Here is a 22,765-nt window from a genome sequence, read left to right as displayed (position 1 = left end):
GGTCTGGCCCACGTTGGCGGTCCTGATTGCCCTTGGGAAGTGACTTTCCAGCTTCCTCCCCGGAGGCCCAGTGCTCCACGTGCTGATGGCACCCTCTGCCTGTCATGTTCCCACTTCCAGACTGAAGCAGTCACAGCTGAAGGTGAGGTTCTGCACCAACGAATCGCAGAAGTCCCGGGGAGACCTGGTGGAGCTGCTTCGGCGCCATGGCTTCGACATCTCCGAGAGCGAGGTGACTGCCCCCGCCCCAGCCGCCTCTCTGATCCTGAAGGAGCGAGGCCTGCGGCCACACCTGCTTGTCCAGGACGGTAGGCTTGCCCGGCCCTGGGCTTGGTCGGGGTGACGGTGCCTCCTTTCTAGGTGGGGGCCGAGGGAGGGCGTCCTTCTGACCTGGGCAGACCACCGGGGAGGACACGAACGCTTGGCTCCTGCCGCTGGTGCTCATGGGCCTGTGGGGTAGAAACCTCGTGGGCTCCCTGCTGGGGACCAGTTCCCTTCCACCCCTCGCTGAGTACTGGAGGGTCTTTAGAGGCGGGTTCCAGATGGAACAGTTTCCAAGGAGGAAACCTCTGAGCCTGATTTCTTTGATCTAGAATGGACCAGAGGGGCAGGGAATCGCCACAGCGGCAAAAATCTAGCTTCTAGGGCTTGTGGGGCAGGAGATGGACAGGGAAGGAGGCTGAGGGGCTCCACTGAAGTCTGTAGGTTTCTGTCTGCCACACCCCATCCCCCACTCCCCCCACCTCCCCCGCCACCCTCCCCCAACCCTGAACTTGATCTCTATTTGTGAAAACCAGCCCTACTTTCTGGCAAACGGCACAAGGTTTATATCCTGATCTTCGTCTGAATGCAACGAAAGAGACATTTTGACCCTCCTTGGGGAGTTTTTCTGGGAAGTGGAAGGAGCGGTATTATTGGGTGCCTTCTGAATATTTAAAAAGAAGACACATAAGCAGAGCTTCGGAGTTCAGGACACTTCCCTGTCATTGCGCTGAGCCCTCCTTCTTCCCCTGCGCTGGGTATTTTTATTTACAAACCATGGCAGAAGCAAGCATATTCTTCTGCCTCCCAGCAGGAGAGGGAGCCCCCCCCCCCCCCCCCCCGCCGAGCTTGAGAGTGCGCCCTGAAAGGCTCGAGTGTCCAATCCAGAGCTCTGGTGCCGGTTGAGGGCAATACGCCCAGCCTTTAGAAAGCCTCTTTCTCAAAACCCTTCCTCTGTGATCTAGGATCTCTGCCCGTGTCTTCAGAACAGGTCCTCAAGGAAGGAGAAGAACTTAAGAAAGAAAATCCCCACCCCCGGGGCAGAGGGAGGAATGGGGGTGAAGTGCGCTGGGAAGGGGAAGGAGATTCAGTGTTTGCCCGGAGGGGCCTTGATCGCTACGGGCCGGAGGGGAAGCCGGGTGCCCTCCTCAGCCGGACCCCTGCATCTCTCTTCCATTAATATGCCTGTCTCCAGACTTGGAATCTTTTTCCAAGTTTTACTGTTGATGAATTCCACCCCCAACATTTTATTATGACATTTTCAAACATACAGCCAAGCTGAAGGAATTGTGCTCAGAATAATTTTGTATGTGGTCTCCTTGGCTTTACTAGTGATGTTTTGTTTCTTCCTTATTATGTCTACCTATTGCTCTGTCCATCTTTTCATCTTACTTTTTTTAAGATTTATTCTTAAGATTTATTTATTCTTAAGATTTATTTATTCGAGGGAGAGAGAGAGTGCTTGCGTGCTGGTGGGGGGAGGAGTGGGGAGAGGGAGAGGGACCCTAAGCAGATGCTGCACTGAGTGTGGAGCTTGATGCGGGGCTCGATCCCAGGACCCTGAGACCAAGAGTTGGATACTTAACCAACTACGCCACCCAGGCTCCCGCTTTTCTTATCTTTTTGATGCATTTCAAGGTAAATAGCAGACACTGGTACATGTCCCCAGAACACTTTAGCACTTAACTGGAGTTCAATGTCTGTTTATAATTTTTTCTTTTGATACAAAATTTATGTACAATGAAATGCAGGAATCTCAGGTGTGCTTTTGCTGAGTTCTGTCAGATGCATCCATCTGTGTGTCCCTAGCCCTGTCGTGATCCCAATACAGAGCTTTACTGGCACGTCAGTCCCCATCCCCAACCCCCTCGGAGGCATTTTCATTTCTTTCATCATGAGAAGTTTGCCTCATTTAGATTTTTGTATAAATAGAATCCTGCTGCTTCTAGTTGTGCCGGGGCCCTGTGGACCACCTTCAGGCTTGACAATTTGCTGGAAGGATCTGCAGGGCCCAGAAGAGCTGCTGGACTCAGTTAGGGTTTACTGCGGTGAAGGAACACAGATTGAACTCAGCAAAGGGAGGAGAGGCGGGGGTGAACTCTAGGAGAATGGGGCATGACCTTTCAGTGGTCCTCAACTGGGAAGACTCCCTGAGATGACTTAATTCCCCCAGCCGAGGTGTGTGACCGTACATGCAATGTGTCATTACCCAGGGGAGCCCACTGGAGCCTGGTGTCTAGGGTTTTGAGTAGGAGTTGGTCGGAGAGGCACGCAGCGCCCGTGGACCAACCTTGGCTACTCAGTCTCTGACCTCCCAGGGCCTCAGGCATACAAAAACTCTCTCTCTCTCTCTTTTTTAAGATTGTATTTGAGAGAGAGAGAGGGTGCATGAGGAGGGGCAGAGGGAGAGGGAGAATCAGACTCTGCACTGAGTGCAGAGCCCAGCCTGGGGCTCCATCCCAGGACCCTGAGATCATGATCTGAGCCAAATGCAGATGCTTAGCCGCCTGGGCCACCAAGGTGCCCTGAGGACCGCCTTTCTTTGGAATTTGCCGGGTCCAAGCAGCCTCAACATACTGTTGTTGGGAATTATCTGTACGGTTGTGGGTTATCAGTAGGTTTTTTCTTCTCTGTTGTGGAGTGCTGTTCCATTAAGTGAACATACCAGGCTTTGTCCAGTCCCCTGTTGACCGACAGCTGGCTGTTAACAACTTTAGGCCATTAGGGAGGCGATCTGCTATGAATGTTTCTGTGGAGTTCTTTTGGATAAATACCTAGGACTGAATTGCTGGGTCACAGGGTAGGTGGCTGTTGAGTTTTATCGGAAACCGCTAGCCTCTCCCCAGATGATACAGAGGGCTGTATCATTTCACGTGCTGACCAGCCGGCTCTTACAGCTGCTCTGCTTCCCCATCAGTGCCGGGCGATGCCTGTCTTTTTAATTCTTGCTGTTCTGCCAAATAGGAAGTGGTATCATGCAGTTACTTCCATTTTTTAATTAGCAAGGTCAACATCTAAGACCAAGATAGGTGAGAATGCGGTTCTTCCTAAGCAATGGAGGGCATAAGGCTGACAACTTAGTTTATCCTTGCAATGTTCTCGGATTTTAATTTAAAATTGGGGAGAGGGGTGCCTGGGTGACTCGGTGGGTTAAGCCTCTGCCTTTGGCTCAGGTCATGATCCCAGGGTCCTGGGATCAAGCCCCACATTGGGCTCTCTGTTCCACAGGGAGCCTGCTTCCTCCTCTCTCTGTCTGCCTCTCTGCCTATTACTTGTGATCTCTGTCTGTCAAATAAATAAATAAAATCTTTTAAAAAATAAAAAAAAATAAAATTGGAGAGGACAGGGGTTCCTGGGTGGCTCAGTCAGTTAAATGTCTGCCTTTGGGGGATGCCTGGGTGGCTCAGTTGATTAAACTTCTGCCCCTGGTTCAGGTTATGATCCCAGGGTCCTGGGATTGAGTCCTGCCTCAGGCTCCCTGCTCAGTGGGGAGCCTACTTCTCCCTCTCCCTCTGCCTGCCTGTGCTGTCTATCTCTCTGTCAAATAAATAAATAAAATCTTAAAAAAAAAAAAAAAGTCTTCCTCTGGCTCAGATCATGATCCCAGGGTCTTGGGATCAAGTCCCGTATCGGGCTCCTTGTTCCGTAGGGAGTCTGTTTGTTCCTCTCTCTCTGCCATTTCCCCCTGCTTGTTCTCTCTCTCTGACAAATAAATAAATAAAATCTTAAAAAAAAAAAAAAGATAAAATAGGGGAGGGCAGAGAAGGAAAGGAGGAAGAGGCTTTGCTTAAGGGGCTCGGTGAGCGGAGGGGCAGTGGAGGTCAGCGGCTACTCCTTCCAGCACGTGTAACTTGAGGCTCTCCTGTCTTCCATGGGGTTGGGCTGGAATGCTTACAGTGTGGGTCCAGCAGTGCAGACCCTACAAAGGTTTCCAGCAGCCTCATTTCACCCTGCATTCAGGAATCTGTGTCTTCCTGGCAAATGTCGCTTCTCACTTGCAGAACTATGGGTTCCCTGCTGTGGGATTGGACAGGAACCCCTGGGGTAATGGCGGGGTTGGGCCGGGGCTCCCCGGGCTGGGTCCATCTTTCTCCTGACAAACCCCAACTGTGGGGAGTGGAATTCCTTCATCTGTAAAGTGGGAGTCAGACCCCTTCCAAGTCCGCCTCCCGTACAGCTGGGAGGATCGGAAGTGCGTCTGAGAGAGGGTCCAGACCCACGTGGCAGACGGAAGGTGTCCCTGGTAGGAGGTGAGACGTGAGCCATGTCTCCGTAGGGCTTTATCCCTCTTTCTCTTTCCAGGAGTCCGCTCAGAATTTGATCCGATTGACACCTCCAACCCCAACTGCGTGGTCATTGCAGATGCTGGAGAAAGCTTTTCTTACCAAAACATGAATAAGGCTTTCCGGGTGCTCATGGAGCTGGAAAGTCCTGTGCTCATCTCTCTGGGAAAAGGGTAAGTCAGCTTCAGGAAGAGGGTTTCCGGCTGCTTTGGACGACACTCTGTGGGTCTCTGGCCTTGCAGAATCAGCACGCGGTGCAGAAAAGTGGGTGTGGGGCGGGCATAGGCTGCCTTCCTTCTCCTTCTCTGCTTTTTTCCCTTCATGCTTCCTTTCTTTTAATAATTTGTGAGGAAATGAGAACTCTCTGGCTTTGGGGGAGCTGGCTGGTCAGGCTTCTGAGTGGGCCCTGGGCTGGAAGAGGCTGGGGCCAGGGAGGGCTGCTGCGGATGGAAGCCCTGTTGAGGCCTCAGAGCACAGGTGCTCACTGTCCCAAGGTTAGGGGTGTTTGCACAGGGTACAGCACCAGGCACTGAAGGATTGTCTCTAGGGGGCACCTGAGTAGTAAAGGGAAGGCTCGGGGGCCTGGAGGAAAGCTCTGGGCCGGGCTCTGTATCTCTGGCCACAGAGCAGTCTCTGTAAAGTTCTGATTTTGTCACTGGCATTTTTGTCTGAGCCTTTAGCACAGTCCTCATTGTCTCTTCCTTTAAAAAAAAACCAAACCAACCATGCTGGTTACTTTTCTCAACATCTTTTAGCACCAAGACAGTGCATGTTCATTGGAGGAAAATTAGTACAGTTGAGCAAAAAGAAGAAAACAGATTTCCATTCCACTGCACAAGAAAACAGCTGTCAACACGTCGGTGTGTTTCCTTCCATGTGGTTCTTGGAGCAAAGAAATCATTACGAAGGGATGTCCTTGGAGCATCAGTATCAAACCTGACCTGGGTTTTTGTTGTTCACCAGACAGTACTTTGTGAACAGCTATCCACTCGATAAAGAAATGTCTGTGTAGCACAGTTTTCCTGTAATCTTTTTTACAGGATATCCTGTAGTTTATTTAAATTTATTTTTTTATTTTTTAATTTTTAAAAAAGATTTTATTTATTTACTTGACAGAGAGCATAAGCAGGGGGAGCTGCAGGCAGAGGGAGAAGCAGGCTCCCAGCTGAGCAGGGAGCCTGATGTGGGGCTCAATCGCAGGACCCTGAGATCATGACCCGAGCCAAAGGCACATGCTTCTCTGACTGAATCCCCCAGGCATCCCCTATCCTGTAGTTTTCTTAAACCGATGCCCAATGATGGATGTTAGGTTGTTTCTGATTTTCTACGAAAGTAAAGCAGTCATAGGCGGATCCGAGGCTCTCCGCGCACATCGCCGGGCTGCTTTCCAGAAAGCTGTGCAGACTTAATCTGTCAGCACAAGGCAGTACTAGGCTTTCAAGTCATGGGCTCTTACATTTGCAGGGACCCTCTGGAGCCCTGCCCCAGCTTTTCGTGCCTGGCGGGGATTTGGGGGCCGTCCCTGCGGAAGGCTTTTCCAGCTTGGGTGCTTCTGCTGGTCGGGAACTCCTGCCCTGCGCCTACCAAATGGGGCCGGCTATCGGAGGAGTCAAGGGGGGGACCTTTGGTTTGGCCACGCACCATTATGTATTCCATTTTGTTTCATTCCCACCACAATCCTGTGAGCTGTAGGCAGCAGCAGTGCCGTTTTGGAAGTGGGCTTATGGAGGCCTAAGGAGTTGAAGTAAGCTGGGGTCCCCGGCCCATAAATCCTTTCCCCTGGGGCTACTTCAAGAGCAGATGTTTGGCCCTCACAAGACCCTAAATTTGGGGGCAGCGTGTTTAAAAATTGGGAGATTTTGGGGTGGGTGCCTGGGTAGTTCAGTGGGTTAAGCCTCCGCCTTTGGTTCAGGTCATGGTCTCAGGGTCCTGGGATTGAGCCCCAAATTGGGCTCTCTGCTCAGCAGGGAGCCTGCTTCCCCCTCCCCCTCTGCCTGCCTCTCTGCCTACTTGTCATATAAATAAATAAAATCTTTAAAAAAAGAATTGGGAGATTTTATATAAACTTCCCAGATTTCTGGATACTTAAAAAATCAGAAGATCTGATAATTCAGGGCCCCACATTCCACCACACGCAGAAGCTTAGCGGAGGCCACCGCCTCCACTGATTCCAGCTGACCGTAGGCCTCGCCACTCTCGCCATCCCTTTCACCAAGCTCAGAGTCCGCTGCCACTTAAGTGCACTATTTTGGTTGTTTTTCTCATGGTATTTCTTAATGGCTTTGTCTCTGTCAAAATAGGCAAACAAAAGAGATTTCAGGAAAGAGAGAATATATTTCCTATTTTTTTTTTTTAATTTCTTTATTTGACAGAGGTCACAAATAGGCAGAGAGACAGGCAGAGAGAGGGAGGGAAGCAGGCTCCCTGCTGAGCAGAGAGCCCGATGTGGGCTCGATCCCAGGACCCTGAGATCATGACCTGAGCCGAAGGCAGAGGCTTAACCCACTGAGCCACCCAGGTGCCCTGAGAGTATATATTTCTTTTAGGAACTTAAAATATTTAATGTGTTTATCATGCAAATAAAATATGTCCTGTAGTAGTCAGGATTTGTCACAGAAGCAGAACCAAGAGGGGCCAGGTGCCCATAAAGAGCTGTGTCCGGGTCCAAAGGCTGTCTGCCGGCAAATTCCTTCTTGCTCAGGGAGATAATACTGTTCTGTTCCTGCCTTCCCCTGATTGGATGAGGCCCAACACAGAATGGAGGGCAGTCTATTTACTCAGAGACCACTGATTTCAATGTTAATCTCACCCAAGGAAGACCTTCACAGAAACATCCAGAATAATGTTTGACCAAATATCTGGCCCCTTGGCCCAGTCAGGCTGACACATAAGTTTAGCATTCTAGTCCCTTTCCGACCTCACAAGCATCTGCAGATTAGAGTGCTACAAGCCATGGAACTTGGCCTGCTCAACTCCCTCACGCTCCTGGCTTGATCCTTCAGTCATCCCTGAGATCACCAGCCCCTCACTAGAGAACAGCATAATGAAGATCTGTCATGATTCATTTACGTTAAAACTTTTTCTTTAAAATTTTCCCTAATTGTTAAACGTTATTACTACTGGGGAGTAGTCAAAGTAGATATGTTGTTGAAAAAGAAAAAAGAAAAGGAATCATTTGCTTTTTAGCTTCCTCATTTTGTAGTAAATTCAAGAGTAGGCAAGGGTTGGTTTTACAAATACGCAATCGGGGGTGCCTCTGACTTATCGGGCTCCTGACCTGGGCTGTGGGTTGGGCGCTCAGAAGCAAGGGACAGGAACTGAGAGCTTTGGGGCCCAGGTCAGCAGCTTCTTGGGACAGCCCAAGGACCTATGAAGAGCTGCTGTCCTGTCCGAGTGGGGGTCGTGGATGGCGAGGGGCCGTCCTCTGCCGGCGCAGGGCCACGCGGGGCCCCCGGAGGAGGCAGGATGGCAGGGGCACTGGGGCAGAATGTCCTCCTCCTGGAAATGGAGTGATTTACATTTGGCATCTGTTTGGACCGGGAGTGGGAATTGCCTTTGTAATTTCTTCTGTCATGCTGCCGTCAGAAAATTAAGCTGTTTACGCGACAGACTATGGAAGGTTAATGGCTCTTGTGGGAAAGGTCAAGTGGTCATTTTGAAGGGAGGCCGTGCTGAATAATCGGAAGGGCAGAAGAGTAAAGCATAAAATCTAACCGACCGCTTCAGGCCAGCTCTTTCCCGTCTCTCCAGCACCCCCAGTTTCTTCTTTGTGGTCGGAGCACTCCGCTTCTGCTGCTGCTTTCCTGATGCCAGTAACCAAAGGTGGTGGATCAGATCTCTTCGGTTTCAGGAATAACCTGGACCTTTATATTTAGAAAAAATTAACTTAGATACTTGTATTTCCTATGTCTCTAAAAATGTTTTCAGCTAACAGATGGCCTTTGAGGTAGCTTTTGGTTTTCCTGAATGAGTAAGGAATAAAGAAAAATTCTGGACACTGGAAAAACAAAGCCGAGATTCAGTTAAAAAAGAAATTGTAAGGTTTCTAATTTTGATTTATGGAAGTCAGTTTTTTCTTTAGGCTCTAAACATGAGGGTAACAAAGGCAAGGTTCTGATTGTGTATTTTAAGCTATATGCTCAGGTTTTTCCTTCTATCAGGACTAAATTTAAACTTCAGAAAGTGCGGGTTCCTGTCGCTTGGGAAGAAAGACTCTGGGGAGTGCGGCTGGGCAGAAGTTGTGCTGGGAACATGTCCTCGGGAGGTTTTCCAAAGGGAGGTACACTCAGCTCCTGCCTCCTCCTGCCAGCCCAGAGCCCTGGCCAGAGGCCCAGAGAATCCTTTGCTCCAAACAGACCTGTGCCTGTTGCAACAAGATGGTGTTGCTTTTAATTCGTCCTTCGGCTTCGGGGTCTTGTGCTGGCCGCATTCTCTCCTCACCTCTGTCCTTTGTCCCTGGCTCACTTTGCTGTGTCCCTTCCTCAGGGAGGCCCTCCCTGGTCCCCCTCCTGCCCCTTCTGGGCTCCCACTGCCCCTCTCTTCCTTCCCACAGCAGTCCTCATACAGAGGATGAGGGGACAAAGCCGAAACCGGGCCTGGAGGGTCATCCGGCCCACGGGGTCCTCAGCAGAGTGCTGCTGCTTGATTCTGAGATGGTCCCTATGGCTGGACAATTCTGTTCCCTTCGCTTTAGTTTCTGCTTCCACCTCTGATGTGTCCCTGGGATGCTGTCTCCCTGTGCCCAGCATGATTAGCCCTCCTCAAGCAGAGCACGCAGAGTCTGGGGTTCCCCTGGTCATTGCCTGTGCCCTGCCCCTTTATATTTGTCTGTGGACTGGGCTGCTTCCCCACCAGACTGGGAGTCCCTCGGGGACAGCCTAGGACTGGGCTGGTCTCTGAGTCCCAGAGAGGGCCGTGGATCTTGGGGACTGAATTATGGACCCCAACTCCAGGGTCACTGAGTGCAGGGCCCAGCACCCAGTGTCTCCCTCTTCCTGTAGGCCAAACCTGACTTGACTTTGCCGTTCCTTTAAAACTTGGGACCTAGCTAGGGAAAGTGGTTTATTGTAGGAATGGGGAAATAGAAGGAAACACTTCAGTGAGGCTTTATCAGGCAGACTACATGTCTGGATTCTTGATTTAAGACAAAGGCAATTAAGGACCTCTAACCTTGGGTTTTGGGGTCACCGTTTAAATGGGGTAGCATTTTTAGGCCCCAATGCTATAAGCAGGAGCTGTTCCGCTTGGCTACCAGGCATCTTCCTGAAGGGGTGCAGTGTCCCACCTAGCCCTTGTGGGGTGACCCCTGACCAAGAAACCTGGGGTTCACTTGGAGACCCACTGGTCCTGCCATAACAGGAACCACCCCGTCCCCACCCCAGTTTCATTTCGTGGGCTCCAGGCTCCCAGTGTACCTGACAGGAAGGATTGGCTGGGCACCAGCCCCTCCCAAAGCCAAGGGTTTGGCTAAAGCCTTGCAGGCCAGCCTGCGTGGAGCCCGAGAACACCGAGTGCTGGGGGAGCATGTGGTGGGCAGTTAGGCTCCCGCAGCCTTCAGGGCCTCAGGTGGGGTCCAGAGGAACGGGCAGGACAGGACTCCGGGGGCGCAGAGCTGGAGGAAAGGAGCCAGCCCTGCGGCAGCTCCTGGGAAGCTCAGTTCTAACATTTCAGTAGGCACAGGACAGGTTGCAACCCTCCCAGAGGGGAAGGACGTGTGTTCATCCTTTCTGGTCCCGCTCGTAGCTCCCTGCGTGTAGCCCAGTCCAGGTAACCAGAATAATCATTTTCTCGAATATTTTTTGAGCAGTGCCTGCGTGCGAGACGTCATGTCAAGAACTTTGCACACATTGTTTTGTTTGAGCTTCACAATAATTCATGAGGTGGGCACTAGGGTCCTTGCCCCCCATTTTCCAGATTAGGAAACTGAGCCCGGAGGGCTACAGCAACCCAAAGTCTCATAGTCAAAAGGATGTAGCGCTTGGATTGGAGCCCTGGAGTCAGTGTGCCTCACTCTTCTTCTCTTCAGGTCTCTGTGTACGTGTTGTTTGACTTCTCTCCAGTCTGTAGAGCATGGGAAAGAGAGGCACCTGCTGTGACGGGTCTCAAAGCATTTTAACAGTCCTGGGCTCCCGTTAACCCTGTCTTTTGAGTAGTGCAGATTAAACTACCTTTGCTCTCTTTCTAGTGGAATGGCTTTGCTCCGGAACTGGGATTCATTCTCCATGTGTCCCGAGGGGTCTAGGTGTGGCCCCGGGAGGGCCAGATAGTGGAGGCCAGGGCCAACACAGCGCTCACAGGAATCACGAAGTTGTCCTCAGAAAGGCAGGCTCCCATGAGCCTCGGGTGAGACAGGAAGAGATTGTTGTCTTCTCGTGAAAGCATTTGGCACCGGGACTGCCAGTTAATAGGAGATGCTGCGGGGTGCCATGGAACTAATGGGGTTTTCTTCTTCGGGCAGCAATTAGGGTTAATCATTAGCAGTTAGGAGTCCGCCATGTGCTCTGTGGACCTTCTGCCCTTCCCCAGAATACAACGCAGGCCCCTTGTCTTTCTCTGTTAGTAACTGGAACCATCTGCCCCTGGGGTCCCCCGAGGGCTGGCAGCAGGGGGCCACTGGGAGTGAGAGCTGCTGGCCCACTATCCCTCCCGCCCGGGCATGGTGACCCGCTGCTGGGCTGTGTCGTGCCGACCTCTGTCGGTCGTTCCCAGCCTGGCGCCCGGACTGACCCTCACCCATGGTTCTGCTCTCTCGAGCTGGCAGAACCGGGGTGCGGCGGTTTCTCCTGGCACTGCTCCCGGGCTCCGCTCACCGTGTCCCCTCCTCCTCTCTTGTAGACGCTACTACAAGGAGAACTCGGGCCTGATGCTGGACGTTGGTGCCTACATGAAGGCGCTCGAGGTACCTGGCCTGAATTTGTCTGAGCCGCTTTCAGATCTCGGGGCTGTCTGGGATGCTTCTGGTCTTTCGGGAGAGAGGGGTGAACTCCATGTCTGAAGCGCCTCTTCTGTTGCCAGAGCAGGCACCCTCCTGTTCGGGGCTTCAGGCGGAGCGCCCGCTCCGCTCCAGAGTGTGGCCCCTCAGCCGCCGGGGTCGTCACTCTGCTGTCCTGTCCCTCCTGCTCCTTCCCACTCCCAGGCCCCGCACCAGGCCCACCGCCGGCCTGCTCGCTGCCGCTGTCCTCTCAGACCCTCGGCATCCGTCTGCCACCTGCCTCCTTCCTGACACTGGTCATCTGCAACACCTTGAGCATGACGTGTCCTAATGGGACTCCCTCCTGACTCCCTCCTCCTTTTCAGGGCCGGGTTCAGATGGGGTCCCCGGTGACCCCCCAACCCGTGCCTGCTCAGCCACCCCAGGTCAGCTCACCTACCACCCTTGCTGCTATGCTGGCTCTTGGCACCCCACAGTCGGGTGCAGACTGTGGTAGAGCCCTGGACCTTTTCCCATGGGGGGCCTGTGACTGAGTTGGGGGACAGGAGAGAAGCAATTATGCAAATGAGAGCACCAACCAAATGAGAGGTGAGGGAGGGTGGCCCGCCTCTTGCTGTGCTCAGGTTTTGGAGCAGATCGCAGGGGGCCAGGTGGGGGCCATGTGTCTCTCAGCCCAAGTGTCCTGTGTCTTGGAGGCCCCTGGCCCCGGGTGCACCTTCAGGGCACTCTTTCCTTGATTCCCCAGAGGGAGGCCTTCGGAGGAGGGCTCACCTGTGGCTTTGTCCTCAACCCACGCTGTGTCCTTTTCTCTTCCCAGTACGCCTGTGGAATCGAGGCTGAAGTGGTGGGGAAACCTTCTCCTGAGTATTTCCAGTCGGCCCTGAAGGAGATGGGGGTGGAAGCCCATGAGGTAGGGAGGTCTCCTGAGGGAGCCCGTGTGTGGAAGCCGCTCGGTCGGGGGCGGCCTGGAGCGCGGGCCGGGGGGCTTAGGCACCTGTGGAGGCCGGCTGGGCAGCCCGGTGTGGACCCGGCCCTCCACGAGAGCTGGTTTTACTGGGAAGGGGGAGAAAGCCCCAAGAGGAGGCCCGCTGAATGCTTTCAGGCGGCGAAATTCGTGTCAGCCTTGAGTCAGAAACAAAGGCCTGTGGCCGTTTCTAAGTGACTTCTGCTGCTTCTCTGGAAGGATAAGAATTGATGTGCCCTACTACTGTGTTCACAGTAGTTCACAGAAGAGGTGAGGGGCGGCCAGCCGGGGGATCAGCGGAAGGCGTGGGGGCCTGGCCGAGGGTTGCATGGGCTGCCAGACTGTGCTCGCCTCAGTGCTGCGGGGTACACGCTGGGTACGTGCAGGCCCCGGGGGTGCCTGCCCGCATCCGGGGGACAGTGGTCAGTGGACAAGAGCAGGAGTTCAGGGGACCTGCCCCGCGTCCACCGGGCGCTGCTTGAGTCCAGCTGTGCCTGCCCTCCGAGAAGCCACTTCGATGTGAAGCACTGACCAATGAACTGATGAATGAAGATTCTGGAAGAGCCTATGACGGGATTCCTCACATGGTCACAGGCGGCTAGGATGACATGGCAACATCAGAAGCAAGAAGAAATGGAAGACGACAACACCCACAATGGAGTTTTTTTTTAAAGGATCTTATTTATTTGAGAGAGGGAGACAGTGTGAGAGAGTGTGCAGCGTAAGCAGAGGGGAAGGGCAGAGGGAGAGGGAGAAGCAGACTCCCAGCTGAGTGGGGAGCCCGATGCGGGGCTCCATCCCAGGACCCCAGGATCATGACCCAAGGCGAAGTCAGACGCTTAACTGACTGAGCCACCCAGTCGCCCCACAACTGATTTTTCTTAATACCACTTACCTTTTAAAGAGTCAGAATGGCAGGTAAGACGTGGGGAAGGAGAATGTTTCTGCCTCTTCCTATGTTGACTTATTCCGTCGTCTCTTTAGCTGGACTGTTCGGTTCCTCCTCCGTGGAAGAAAAGCTCACGTGAGGCTGCACCAGCCCAGCCCAGTCAGCCTGGGCTTTTCCAGTCTGTCCCTGCCCTTGACCACACCTGCGTGTATGTTCCTCCTCTGCTTTTGGACTCAGATGGCCGTCTAACTCTGCAGACATAATTAAGACAACCAGAGCTGCTGGGGCGCCTGGGTGGCTCAATCGGTTAAGCGTCTGCCTTCGGCTCAGGTCATGATTCCAGGGTCCTGGGATCCCCGAGTCCTGTGTTGGGCTCCCTGATCAGTGGGGAGTCTGCCTCTCCCTCTGCCTGCTACTCCCTCTGCTTGTGCTCCCTCCCTCTCTCTCCCTGTCAAATAATTAAATAAAATTTAAAAAGAAAAAGAAAAAAGAAAAGATAAAGACAACCAAAGATTAGATAGTATATAGATTATATCTCTGAAATCCTCACTACATGGAAATCCTGGAAACCCACTTAATTTGCAGGAACATTGATCTGCTTTGCTGCTCACAGAGATTTAGGGCTGTGGGAGGTCTAAGCTGCAGAAGTTTCTTTCACTGTACTTTTGTTCTGCCCTTGTTTTCGAAAATTCTAATTTGTAACTACTGTTATCAGAAAAAACATTTCAACCAAGTTTCTCGTTGGAAATTAACAGTCCTACCTGATGACTGTCCCATCACCTGATGACTTTATTTCTTACCCCATCCAGTGAGAAGTTAATAATTACAATTTTCTATGTTTATTCTAGACTCGGGTGTATTGGGGAGAGTCACATGTTGAGGCTGACTGAAATAATTCTGATGGGGCTATGCGGCGTGCTTGTGGACAAGCACATCTGAGCTAGTGTGGCAGAAAACCATGATAAAATGGAAATTTTATGTCCTTGCAAGCGTTCTGGGTTTGTAAAATTACCTTCGTCTCTTAGACATCAAATGCTTACGTTAGTAATGATAAAATAAGAGGACACTTCTCCATTTAAAACAAAAAACAAAACAGTTCATTGAAAAGACAATATGTAACAAGATTCAAAGAATATGTATTTTGCCACCCTTACATGATGACTGTGTTTGAGACAGATGGCCTTCCCAACATGTATCTTAAAAAAAAAAACCAGTTACGATTTTGGTGTCCACAGTGCTCCCATTTCCCAGGTGGTGTGGTGCTGGCCCCCAGCAGCAGGTGGTTTTCTAAGAACATCATTGAAAAGACAAGGGGCACATGCAGGCAGCCAGCCGAGGCCGCCCCGATGTCCGTTTTGGACATGACAGTGGGGACAGCATCCTGTGGTGAGGCAGGTGTCCCCAGGATCACTGTGGTGTTCCCTTCTTGATAGACCCGAACTTCCCACATGTTCGAGTCTCGAGCACTGGTCTCTCGTGATGCATGGAGGAGGCTGGCCCACTGCCTCGGATATCCAGAACCGCTGCCCTCAGCCTTATTGACATCTGTGAATGCCAGAGGGCACAGGGTGTCTGGGGTTCTTAGGAAGAACCCAGGAAATGTCTTGTGAGGACATCTTCTCTGGTAGAAGAGAAGAGGCTTGTGTTTTGAATGAAGACCACGGGCACAATGACCCTGGGTTTTCAAGACTTTGTTTCCTAGGGCAGAATTTCTTTTTTTATTGTGGCATGTTACAGAGTGACTCTCCCCATATAGCCATAGCTCAGATTGAACAATTAAAACATTTTGCCACATTCTCTTCTTTTTCCTTTCTTTTTTTAGAAACTTTTTCTTTCTTTCTTTCTTTTTTTGCTGTTTTTTTTTTTTTTTTTAAGATTTTATTTGTTTATTTGACAGAGAGAGACACAGTGAGAGAGGGAACAGAAGCAGGGAGAGTGAGAGAGACACTTGGGCTTCCTCCTTAGCAGAGAGCCCTCTGCAGGCCTCAATCCCAGGACCCCGGGATCATGACTGAGCCAAAGGCAGACACTTAACAACTAAGCCACCCAGGCCCCCCCCCGTTGCATTTCAAACCCCAGGTTTGTTGTTATTGTGTCGTTTCGCATTATAGTACGTCTTTCCAAAAAAGATGGTTATTTTTGACATAACTCCAATGTGTTGAAACATCTAACAATGGCCAGCAAACACATAAACAGATGCTCGTCAAACAGTGTCGTCAGTCATTTGGGAAGTAAATGCAAGTCAAAATGGGGTTAAGCCTCTGCCTTGGGCTCAGGTCATGATCCCAGGGTCCTGGGATCAAGCCCCGAGTCGGGCTCTCTGCTCAGCAGGGAGCCTGCCTGCTGCTCTGCCTACTTGTGATCTCTGTCTGTCAAATAAATAATAAAATTAAAAAAAAAAACACAACTACAGTGAGCGCCCACCTCACACCTTATGGAAGGTCATCCATAATCATTTTTTTAAAAAGATTATTTATTTATTTGACAGAGAAAGAAAATGCATGAGCAGGGGGAGGGGCAGAGGGAGAAGCAGACTCCCCCTTGAGCAGGGAGACACGGGGCTCAATCCCAGGACCCTGGATCATGACCTGAGCTGAAGGCAGATGGTTAATCGACTGAGCCACCCAGGCGTCCCTATCCATAATAATTTTAAAAACAAAAACAACAGAAGATGACCAGCGCTGGCGCGGATGTGGAGACGCTGGAACCCTCCTGTGGGGAGACTGGCCAGGATGTGAAATGGAGCGGCCGCTGTTGAGAACCGCTTCTGGATGAGGGAAACAGAAGCACCATATGACCTGGCAATTCCACTCCGACGATGGCATCCAGAACGATGGAAAACAGGTGTTCAAACAAAACCTTACCGTGAGTGTTCAGAGCAGCGCTCACGGTAACCAAAAGGCAGAAACAATGTGAACGTTCAGGGGCATTTGCACAGAGCAAGGAAATGGGGGCTGTTCACACAATGGGATAGTTCAGCCGTAAAAAGAACGAAATGCTGATCAGTGGTGCAGTGTGGAGCCTGGAAAACACTACGGTAAATGAAGGAAGCCAGACACAAAAGGCCATATTTTACATGTAACGTGGCATTTCTGTGAGATGTCCCAAACAGGCAAATCAGAAATCTAAAACACGTTAGTGGTTGCCGGGGCTGGGGGCGGGGGAGTGGGGACTGGCTGCTGATGGGGACAGTCTCCCTTTGGGGTGATAAAAGTGTCTGGAGCTGGATGGGGTGACAGTCCTACAACATGGTGAATGTACTTAATGCCACCGATTTGTACACTTTAAATGCCGACGGTAAATTTTGTGTTTTTGTTGTCACGGTGGGAAAAAACTCTACCTACAAAATCAACAGTGATTGCCTAGTATTAACCGGTAATCAGATTTAAAGTTCCCTGGCTGTCTCAGAAATGTTCTTTCATGTTGATTTGTTTGACTCAAGTCCAAACAGAATCCGTACCTTGCATGTGGTTGTTTTGTCTCCGAAACTTCTCATTTTAACTTTTTATCATGGAACATTTGTAGTGCCTATGCAAGGAGAGAGAGTAGTATAATGAACTCCTAGGTACCCATGACCGAGCTTCGCTAGTGATCAATTTACAACCATTTAGAAAAAACTTACTTTTAACTGTTCATTTTGAAGTGATTTCATACTTACAAAAGTTGCAAAATTAGCACAAAGAATTTTCCACATGCCCTTTGCCGGCTTCCTCAAATGCTAACGTCTTATACGATAGTCATAGAACAGTGATAAAATCACATGTCATCAGCCAGCCGCCAGCATCGTTGTGTGGGACACATGGCTTGTAGCACTTGCCTTCCCCCAGGGTCCTTCCTTCTGGGCCAGAACCTCAGTCCTTTTTGTCTCTAAGCATGGTGACATTTTTGAAGAGTTCTAGCTGACTCTTTTGTAGACTTTGCCTCAATTTGGTTTTCTTCCTCATGTCTCCTTGTGACTTAATTTAATTTTAGGTTACGCATTTTTGGCAGGAATGTCCCAGAAACAGTGCTGTGCCCTCTTGGTGCACTCCAGCAGGAGGCACGTGAGGGCATGTCGTCCTGTTGTTGCTAAGTGTCCCTTTGATGAGTGTCAGAGGTGACCTGTACCAGAGTTCTCCACACTGCAGGATTACTCCCTGTCCCATGTAACTAGTAAGCGTCTTATGGGAAAGCATGTTGACTGTATAAATAACCTCTTTCCCATCACTCTTTTCCTTTCTTAATGTTTGCATCCACTGATAATTCTTTTTATTTTTTCTTAAGATTTCATTCATTTATTCGACAGACAGAGATCACAAGTAGGCAGAGAGGCAGGCAGATAGAGGGGTAAGCAGGCTCCCCACCGAGCAGAGAGCCTGATGCGGGGCTTGATCCCAGGACTCTGGGATCATGACCTGAGCCGAAGCAGAGGCTTAACCCACTGAGTGACCTAGGCACCCCTCCACTGATAATTCTTACCTGAAGCAGTTATTACGGGGTGTTTGCCAAATGGTGAATCTGTATTTCTATTTCTGTCATTCCTTCTATATTTATTAGCTCAATTTTACTGTAAGAAAGAGTTTTCTTTTTTTTTCCCATTGACTTGTTTGTTCCAACTTGGACCAAAGGATATTTATTTTATTGCCCAAGTTACAGTCCATTCCTATTGTTATTAATTTTGTTGCTCAGATTGTCCCATATTTAGCCATTAAGTAATCTTCAAGATTAATAGCCACTTATTTAATCTGTACTCCACCCATTCTTCTCCCCTAAATTATTTTGAGTCATATCCCAGAAATCCTGTTCCTTCATCTGTCAATGTTTCTTTGTTCCCAGATGATAGGAATTCTTTTTAAAGCCATAGGTAATGCCATAGGTAATGCCATCTCCATGTCTAATACCAACAATAATTCCGTGATATCATCAAATATCCAGTTATTGTTCACATTTCCTTGATGGGGTTTTTTTTTTTTTAAAGATTTTATTTATTTATTTGACATAGAGACAAAGAGAGAGGGAACACAAGGAGGGGAGGCTGGAGAGGGAGAAGCAGGCTTCATGCTGAGCAGGGAACCTGATGTGGGACTCGATCCCAGGACCCTGGGATCATGACCTGAGCGACCCAGGCATCCCTCCTTGATGGTCTTAAAATTGTTCTACATTGCTTACAATTTGTTTGAATCAGATCCAGATGAAACTCTTGCATTGTTATTGGTCAATGAGAATCTCAGGTGTTCTTTAATCTCCTGGTTCCCTCTACTCCCAGCCCCCAATCCGCCCTTTTATTTTCCTTGCCACGTGGTGAAGAGGAAATTGGGTGGTTTGTTGCATGGTCTAGATTTTCTTGGTTGCACCACTGGTATACTCTCACTTGCTCTTCCGTTCTTGTTCTCTGAATATTGACAGTAAGATCTACAAGTTTGCTCAGAGTCTGGTTCAGTTTTTGGATGACTGCTTACAGGTGGTGGTGTGTCCTCTGTCAGCAGGTGGAGAATGTCCACTTGTCCCCTTCTGTATTATTAGCTGCTGTTCGTGATTGGTGCCAACTCCTTTAATTCATCCTGGACCATAGAATGGAGCTGTATTAATTCTTCCATCCCTTCTTCGTTTTCCCCTCTGGGTTACTTTTATATCAGAAAGCTTCTCACCAACTGTTTGTTACCCTGAGGTACAGTTCACATAGGGAGCTCCAGATAAAGGCCTATTTCTTTTTCATTGTTCATTAGTTTTCACAATAATGAGTTGATTCTCTAGCATCCTCCCAAGGTGACGAAGGAGATTTGAAACTATACATAATCACTATGAATAGATAGATTTAAGACAGATAGATTGATGAGTTTCAATCCATTGCAGTCATTATCTTATTCATATCAAAAGTATTTCATCTTTGACCAGTGGAACCCCCTTCAAGCTGGCCTCTAAGTCCTTCTGACCCAATCTCAGGAGTCTTTGAGGTTCTTTACTCCCTGTTATGAGAGGATCTTCCACACCTGCCGTGTATATTTTCTGTCTCAGGCTCCTTTCTTCCAAGGAGCCATGCTTACCTTTGGTGGAAAATGGTATTTAGATACCATGCTGGGAACATGAAGGGTTCTTGTTGCTATTGGGTTGATCATCATTTCTAAATTTCTAAGCCTTTTTTAAAAAATTTAAGATTTATTTATTTGATGGGGGAAGCACGAGTGTGGAGAGGGGCAGAGGGAGAGGGAGAAGCACACTCTCTGCCAGGCAGGGAGGCTGATGCTGGGGTTGATGCCAGGACCCTGGGATCATGACTTGAGCTGGAGGCAGATGCTTAACCAACTGAACCACCCAGGCACCCCTTTTTTGAGCCTTTTTAGTCAACCAGGCTCAGAAAAGTATTTATCTTTTTTTTTTTTTTTAAGATTTTATTTATTTATTTGACAGACAAAGATCACAAATAGGCAGAGAGGCAAGCAAAGAGAGGGGGGACGCAGCCTCCCTGCTGAGCCAAGAGCCCCACAGGGGTCTCAATCCCAGGACCCTGAGATCATGACCTGAGCTGAAAGCAGAGGCTTAACCCACTGAGCCAGCAAGGTGCTGCAAAAAGTATCTTTCTTTAAATATGAACTACATCTGGAGTTCATACTGAAACCTCTGATGTGTCAGGCCAGTGGGTTTCTACTTGACCTCATCAGTCTTCTATCTCTATTTCCTTTTTCCAATCAGAAAGCTTGGCTCTCAAGGATATCAACAGAACCAGTTGTTTGTTTTCATCCATTGTACACACAAGAGTCTTGAGTTCCAGAAATTATGGGAAAGAAACCAAACAAGAAGAGTCTGGTGCTACCACAGGGTTAACAGTGCCCCGAGACTGAGCCACTGTTGTGGTTGGTATCCCAGTGGACCGGATGGCCATCACAATGTCACTGTCCTGACCCTTACTGTTTACAATTTCTTTTTTTGGCAGTTCTTTTTTTGTATTGAGCACTTCCTTCTAAAAATTTATGGCCAAAATGCTGGGTTTTAGAGCCACAGGCATAGTTCTTCTCCGGATGGTATGCCACCAACATGACCCTCTTTGAATTCACTTTACTTACCATTTTTAGGGAACTGGTTTTCAACATTTACATTTTTTATAGTTATGTAAAATATTTACTTGGCTCCAAAATCAAATCCATAAAACGAGATATAGTCAAGGAAGTTGAGCTTCTGTCCTTTTCTTTCTCTTTCTACTCATCTCATTGGAGCCCTTTTTATAAATATTATGGCTTACCTTTTCATTTCTTAAATATAAACAGTTATGTATATATATATTTATTTGTTTTTAACAGGTTTTATATATGTATTTATTTATTTATTTTATAGAGAGAGCAAGCTCCCATGAGCTGGGGTGGCACAGAGGGAGAGGGAGAGGGAATCTCAAGCAGACTCTGTGCTGACCATGGAACCCAGTTTGGGGCTCCGTCCAACGACACCGAGATCATGACTTGAGCCGAAACCAAGAGTTGGACGCTCAACCAACTGAGCCAGCCAGGTGTCCTTGTCCATATTTATATTCTCATAGGATAAATTTAAGAAAGAATAAATTCTTCTACTCTGTAACAAATTATCTTAAGAAAGGCTAATGTAACATGAGTTTTAAAAACCAGTATTTAGGGGGCGCCAGTGGGCTTGGTTGGTTAAAGCATCTGCCTTTGGCTCAGGTCATGGTCTCAGGGTCCTGAGATCAAGCCCCATATTGGGCTCCCTGCTTGGTGGGGAGTCTCTCTGTGCTCTCTCTCTCAAATGAATAAATAAAATCTTTAAAAACAAACAAAACAACCAACCCCAGTATTTAGAATTCTACATTCTGACAGTTTCGTTGGTTATGTTGTATAGTTCAACCTGGCATGGTTCCCCCCTCCCCTTTTTGCTTTTTGGCATTTTTCAATTATTTTCGCAGAGGGCACCTTTTACATTCTGAGAACTGCCCTCCCCACACCTGAGAGAGCAGCGGAGGCCTGCATGGGGGGCAGGTTAGTCTGGGCATCTCATCTGGTGGGTGCTGGGGCTGGGGGTTCTGGGGTGGGCTTTGGCTTGAGGATTCCCCGGGAATCTCTTGGATAGGTTGAGGTCCCTGCGGTGGTTGTGTGTGTCGGAGGCCGGATGGCTAAGGGCTGGTTTGCTCCAGCAGCCCCCAGCTCAGGCGGCAGAGCTGAATCTTACTTACCTCTCATATTATCATTCTCCCTTCCGCCCTCACGTGCCGTTTCTGTCTCTCCTCTCGACAGACAGATGAGTGGCAACTGCCTGTTGTTAACACTCTCACTCCCTGTTTTTCTAAAATGTTCGTTCATTTATGATGTTTTGAGCCTCAGAACGTGTAGACATTTTAAGGCAGTATTTCAGAATAAGGCCATTTCAGATGAACTGTGTCTTAGGTACAAGGTAATAAATTCTCTGTTCCTACTTCTTTATTTTTAATGAAAAATGCCTGTGAGGAGCGGTCTTGCTCCTGCAGTGCCAGGCTGTGGCAAATCTTAAATTTTTCAAGCTGCTTTAATCAATAAAGTTATCACCAGTCATTTCCCTTGATAACTGCTCCTTCCAGGCCCCAGCCCGCTTCCACTGATGTGCCCTCCACCTGCCTTCGGAATGGACATAACTACCCAAATCCAATTTTCATTCTAACCTTTCCTCAATAGCCTAGAAAGAACAGATTGCTGGTATTACTCTAATAGATTGGAAATTCAAACCTCTTAGAGGTAAACGGGCCCTTTCTGGGAGTCAGTAATAAGGCAAAGGATAACATACCTTAAAGGTTACTTCTAGAAATACCTAATTTCTCATGGCTTAAGGCTTCTGAAGCAGTGCAGTTTTGTAGCTTCCTACCGCAGCCCAAATGATGTGAGGGTTTTGGCAGTTTTCTGTAAATACCGAAATTGCGTCTGTTGCAAATTACACAGGTTTCGTGGAAATTGGGACTGTTGAAACCAGAGGGCTTAATTAGCACAGGGGCCAAGAAGCTGAGGGCTGGGGGTGCCCATTTCACAGGCAGGGAACCTGAGGCTCAGAGAGGAAGGATCTTGACTGCCTGGAGCCCCGTGTGTGTTGGGCACACCCGGGTACCGTCACGTCCCTGCTTATTTCACCAAGTCCTTAACGCCAGTCCTTGTCCGAGGTCCTCGCATTTCCATTTTAAGGTCAGGGCAGCAGTTCCCCACCTCTGCACTCTGACATTTTGGGGCCAGATCATTCTTTGTGGTGGAGGGTGGCTGTCCTGTGCAATCCTGCCCCCAGAGTGAAAGCACAGGTGTCTCCAGATGTTGCCACACGTCCCCCCAGGGGCCAGATTGTCCCCAGGTGAGAATCACAGCATTAGGGAGGAGTCACAGAAACCCTAGTACTGAGCCCTAGATATTCTTCTGATGAGGCACGTGTCCACGACCCTGTCCCCTCCAGGCCTTTGCTGTACCCTGGTTCTCAAGGAGGGGGCCGGCCACATTGCAGGATTT

At 49.4% G+C, this 22,765-nt stretch overlaps 1 protein-coding gene across 2 annotated transcripts in view; it reads left to right on the top strand.

Moving 5' to 3' along the window:
- Nucleotides 1-22,765, top strand: part of LOC101694300 (phospholysine phosphohistidine inorganic pyrophosphate phosphatase) — a 114,672-nt gene that overhangs the window by 16,698 nt on the left and 75,209 nt on the right. For both annotated transcript variants that reach the window (XM_004751753.3, XM_045068448.1), the window contains 4 exons: nt 121-308; nt 4,564-4,717; nt 11,379-11,442; nt 12,293-12,385. In XM_004751753.3, the coding sequence (XP_004751810.2) occupies nt 121-308; nt 4,564-4,717; nt 11,379-11,442; nt 12,293-12,385 (499 nt within the window). The remainder of the gene's footprint in view (nt 1-120; nt 309-4,563; nt 4,718-11,378; nt 11,443-12,292; nt 12,386-22,765) is intronic.

Source organism: Mustela putorius, unplaced genomic scaffold, assembly GCF_011764305.1.
Source record: "Mustela putorius furo isolate JIRA1106 unplaced genomic scaffold, ASM1176430v1.1 tig00003909_pilon_pilon_pilon, whole genome shotgun sequence".
In the NCBI taxonomy this organism is placed as follows: domain Eukaryota; kingdom Metazoa; phylum Chordata; class Mammalia; order Carnivora; family Mustelidae; genus Mustela; species Mustela putorius.
The sequence above is the reverse complement of the archived record's forward strand: the minus strand, read 5'-3'. Positions and strand labels throughout refer to the sequence as shown.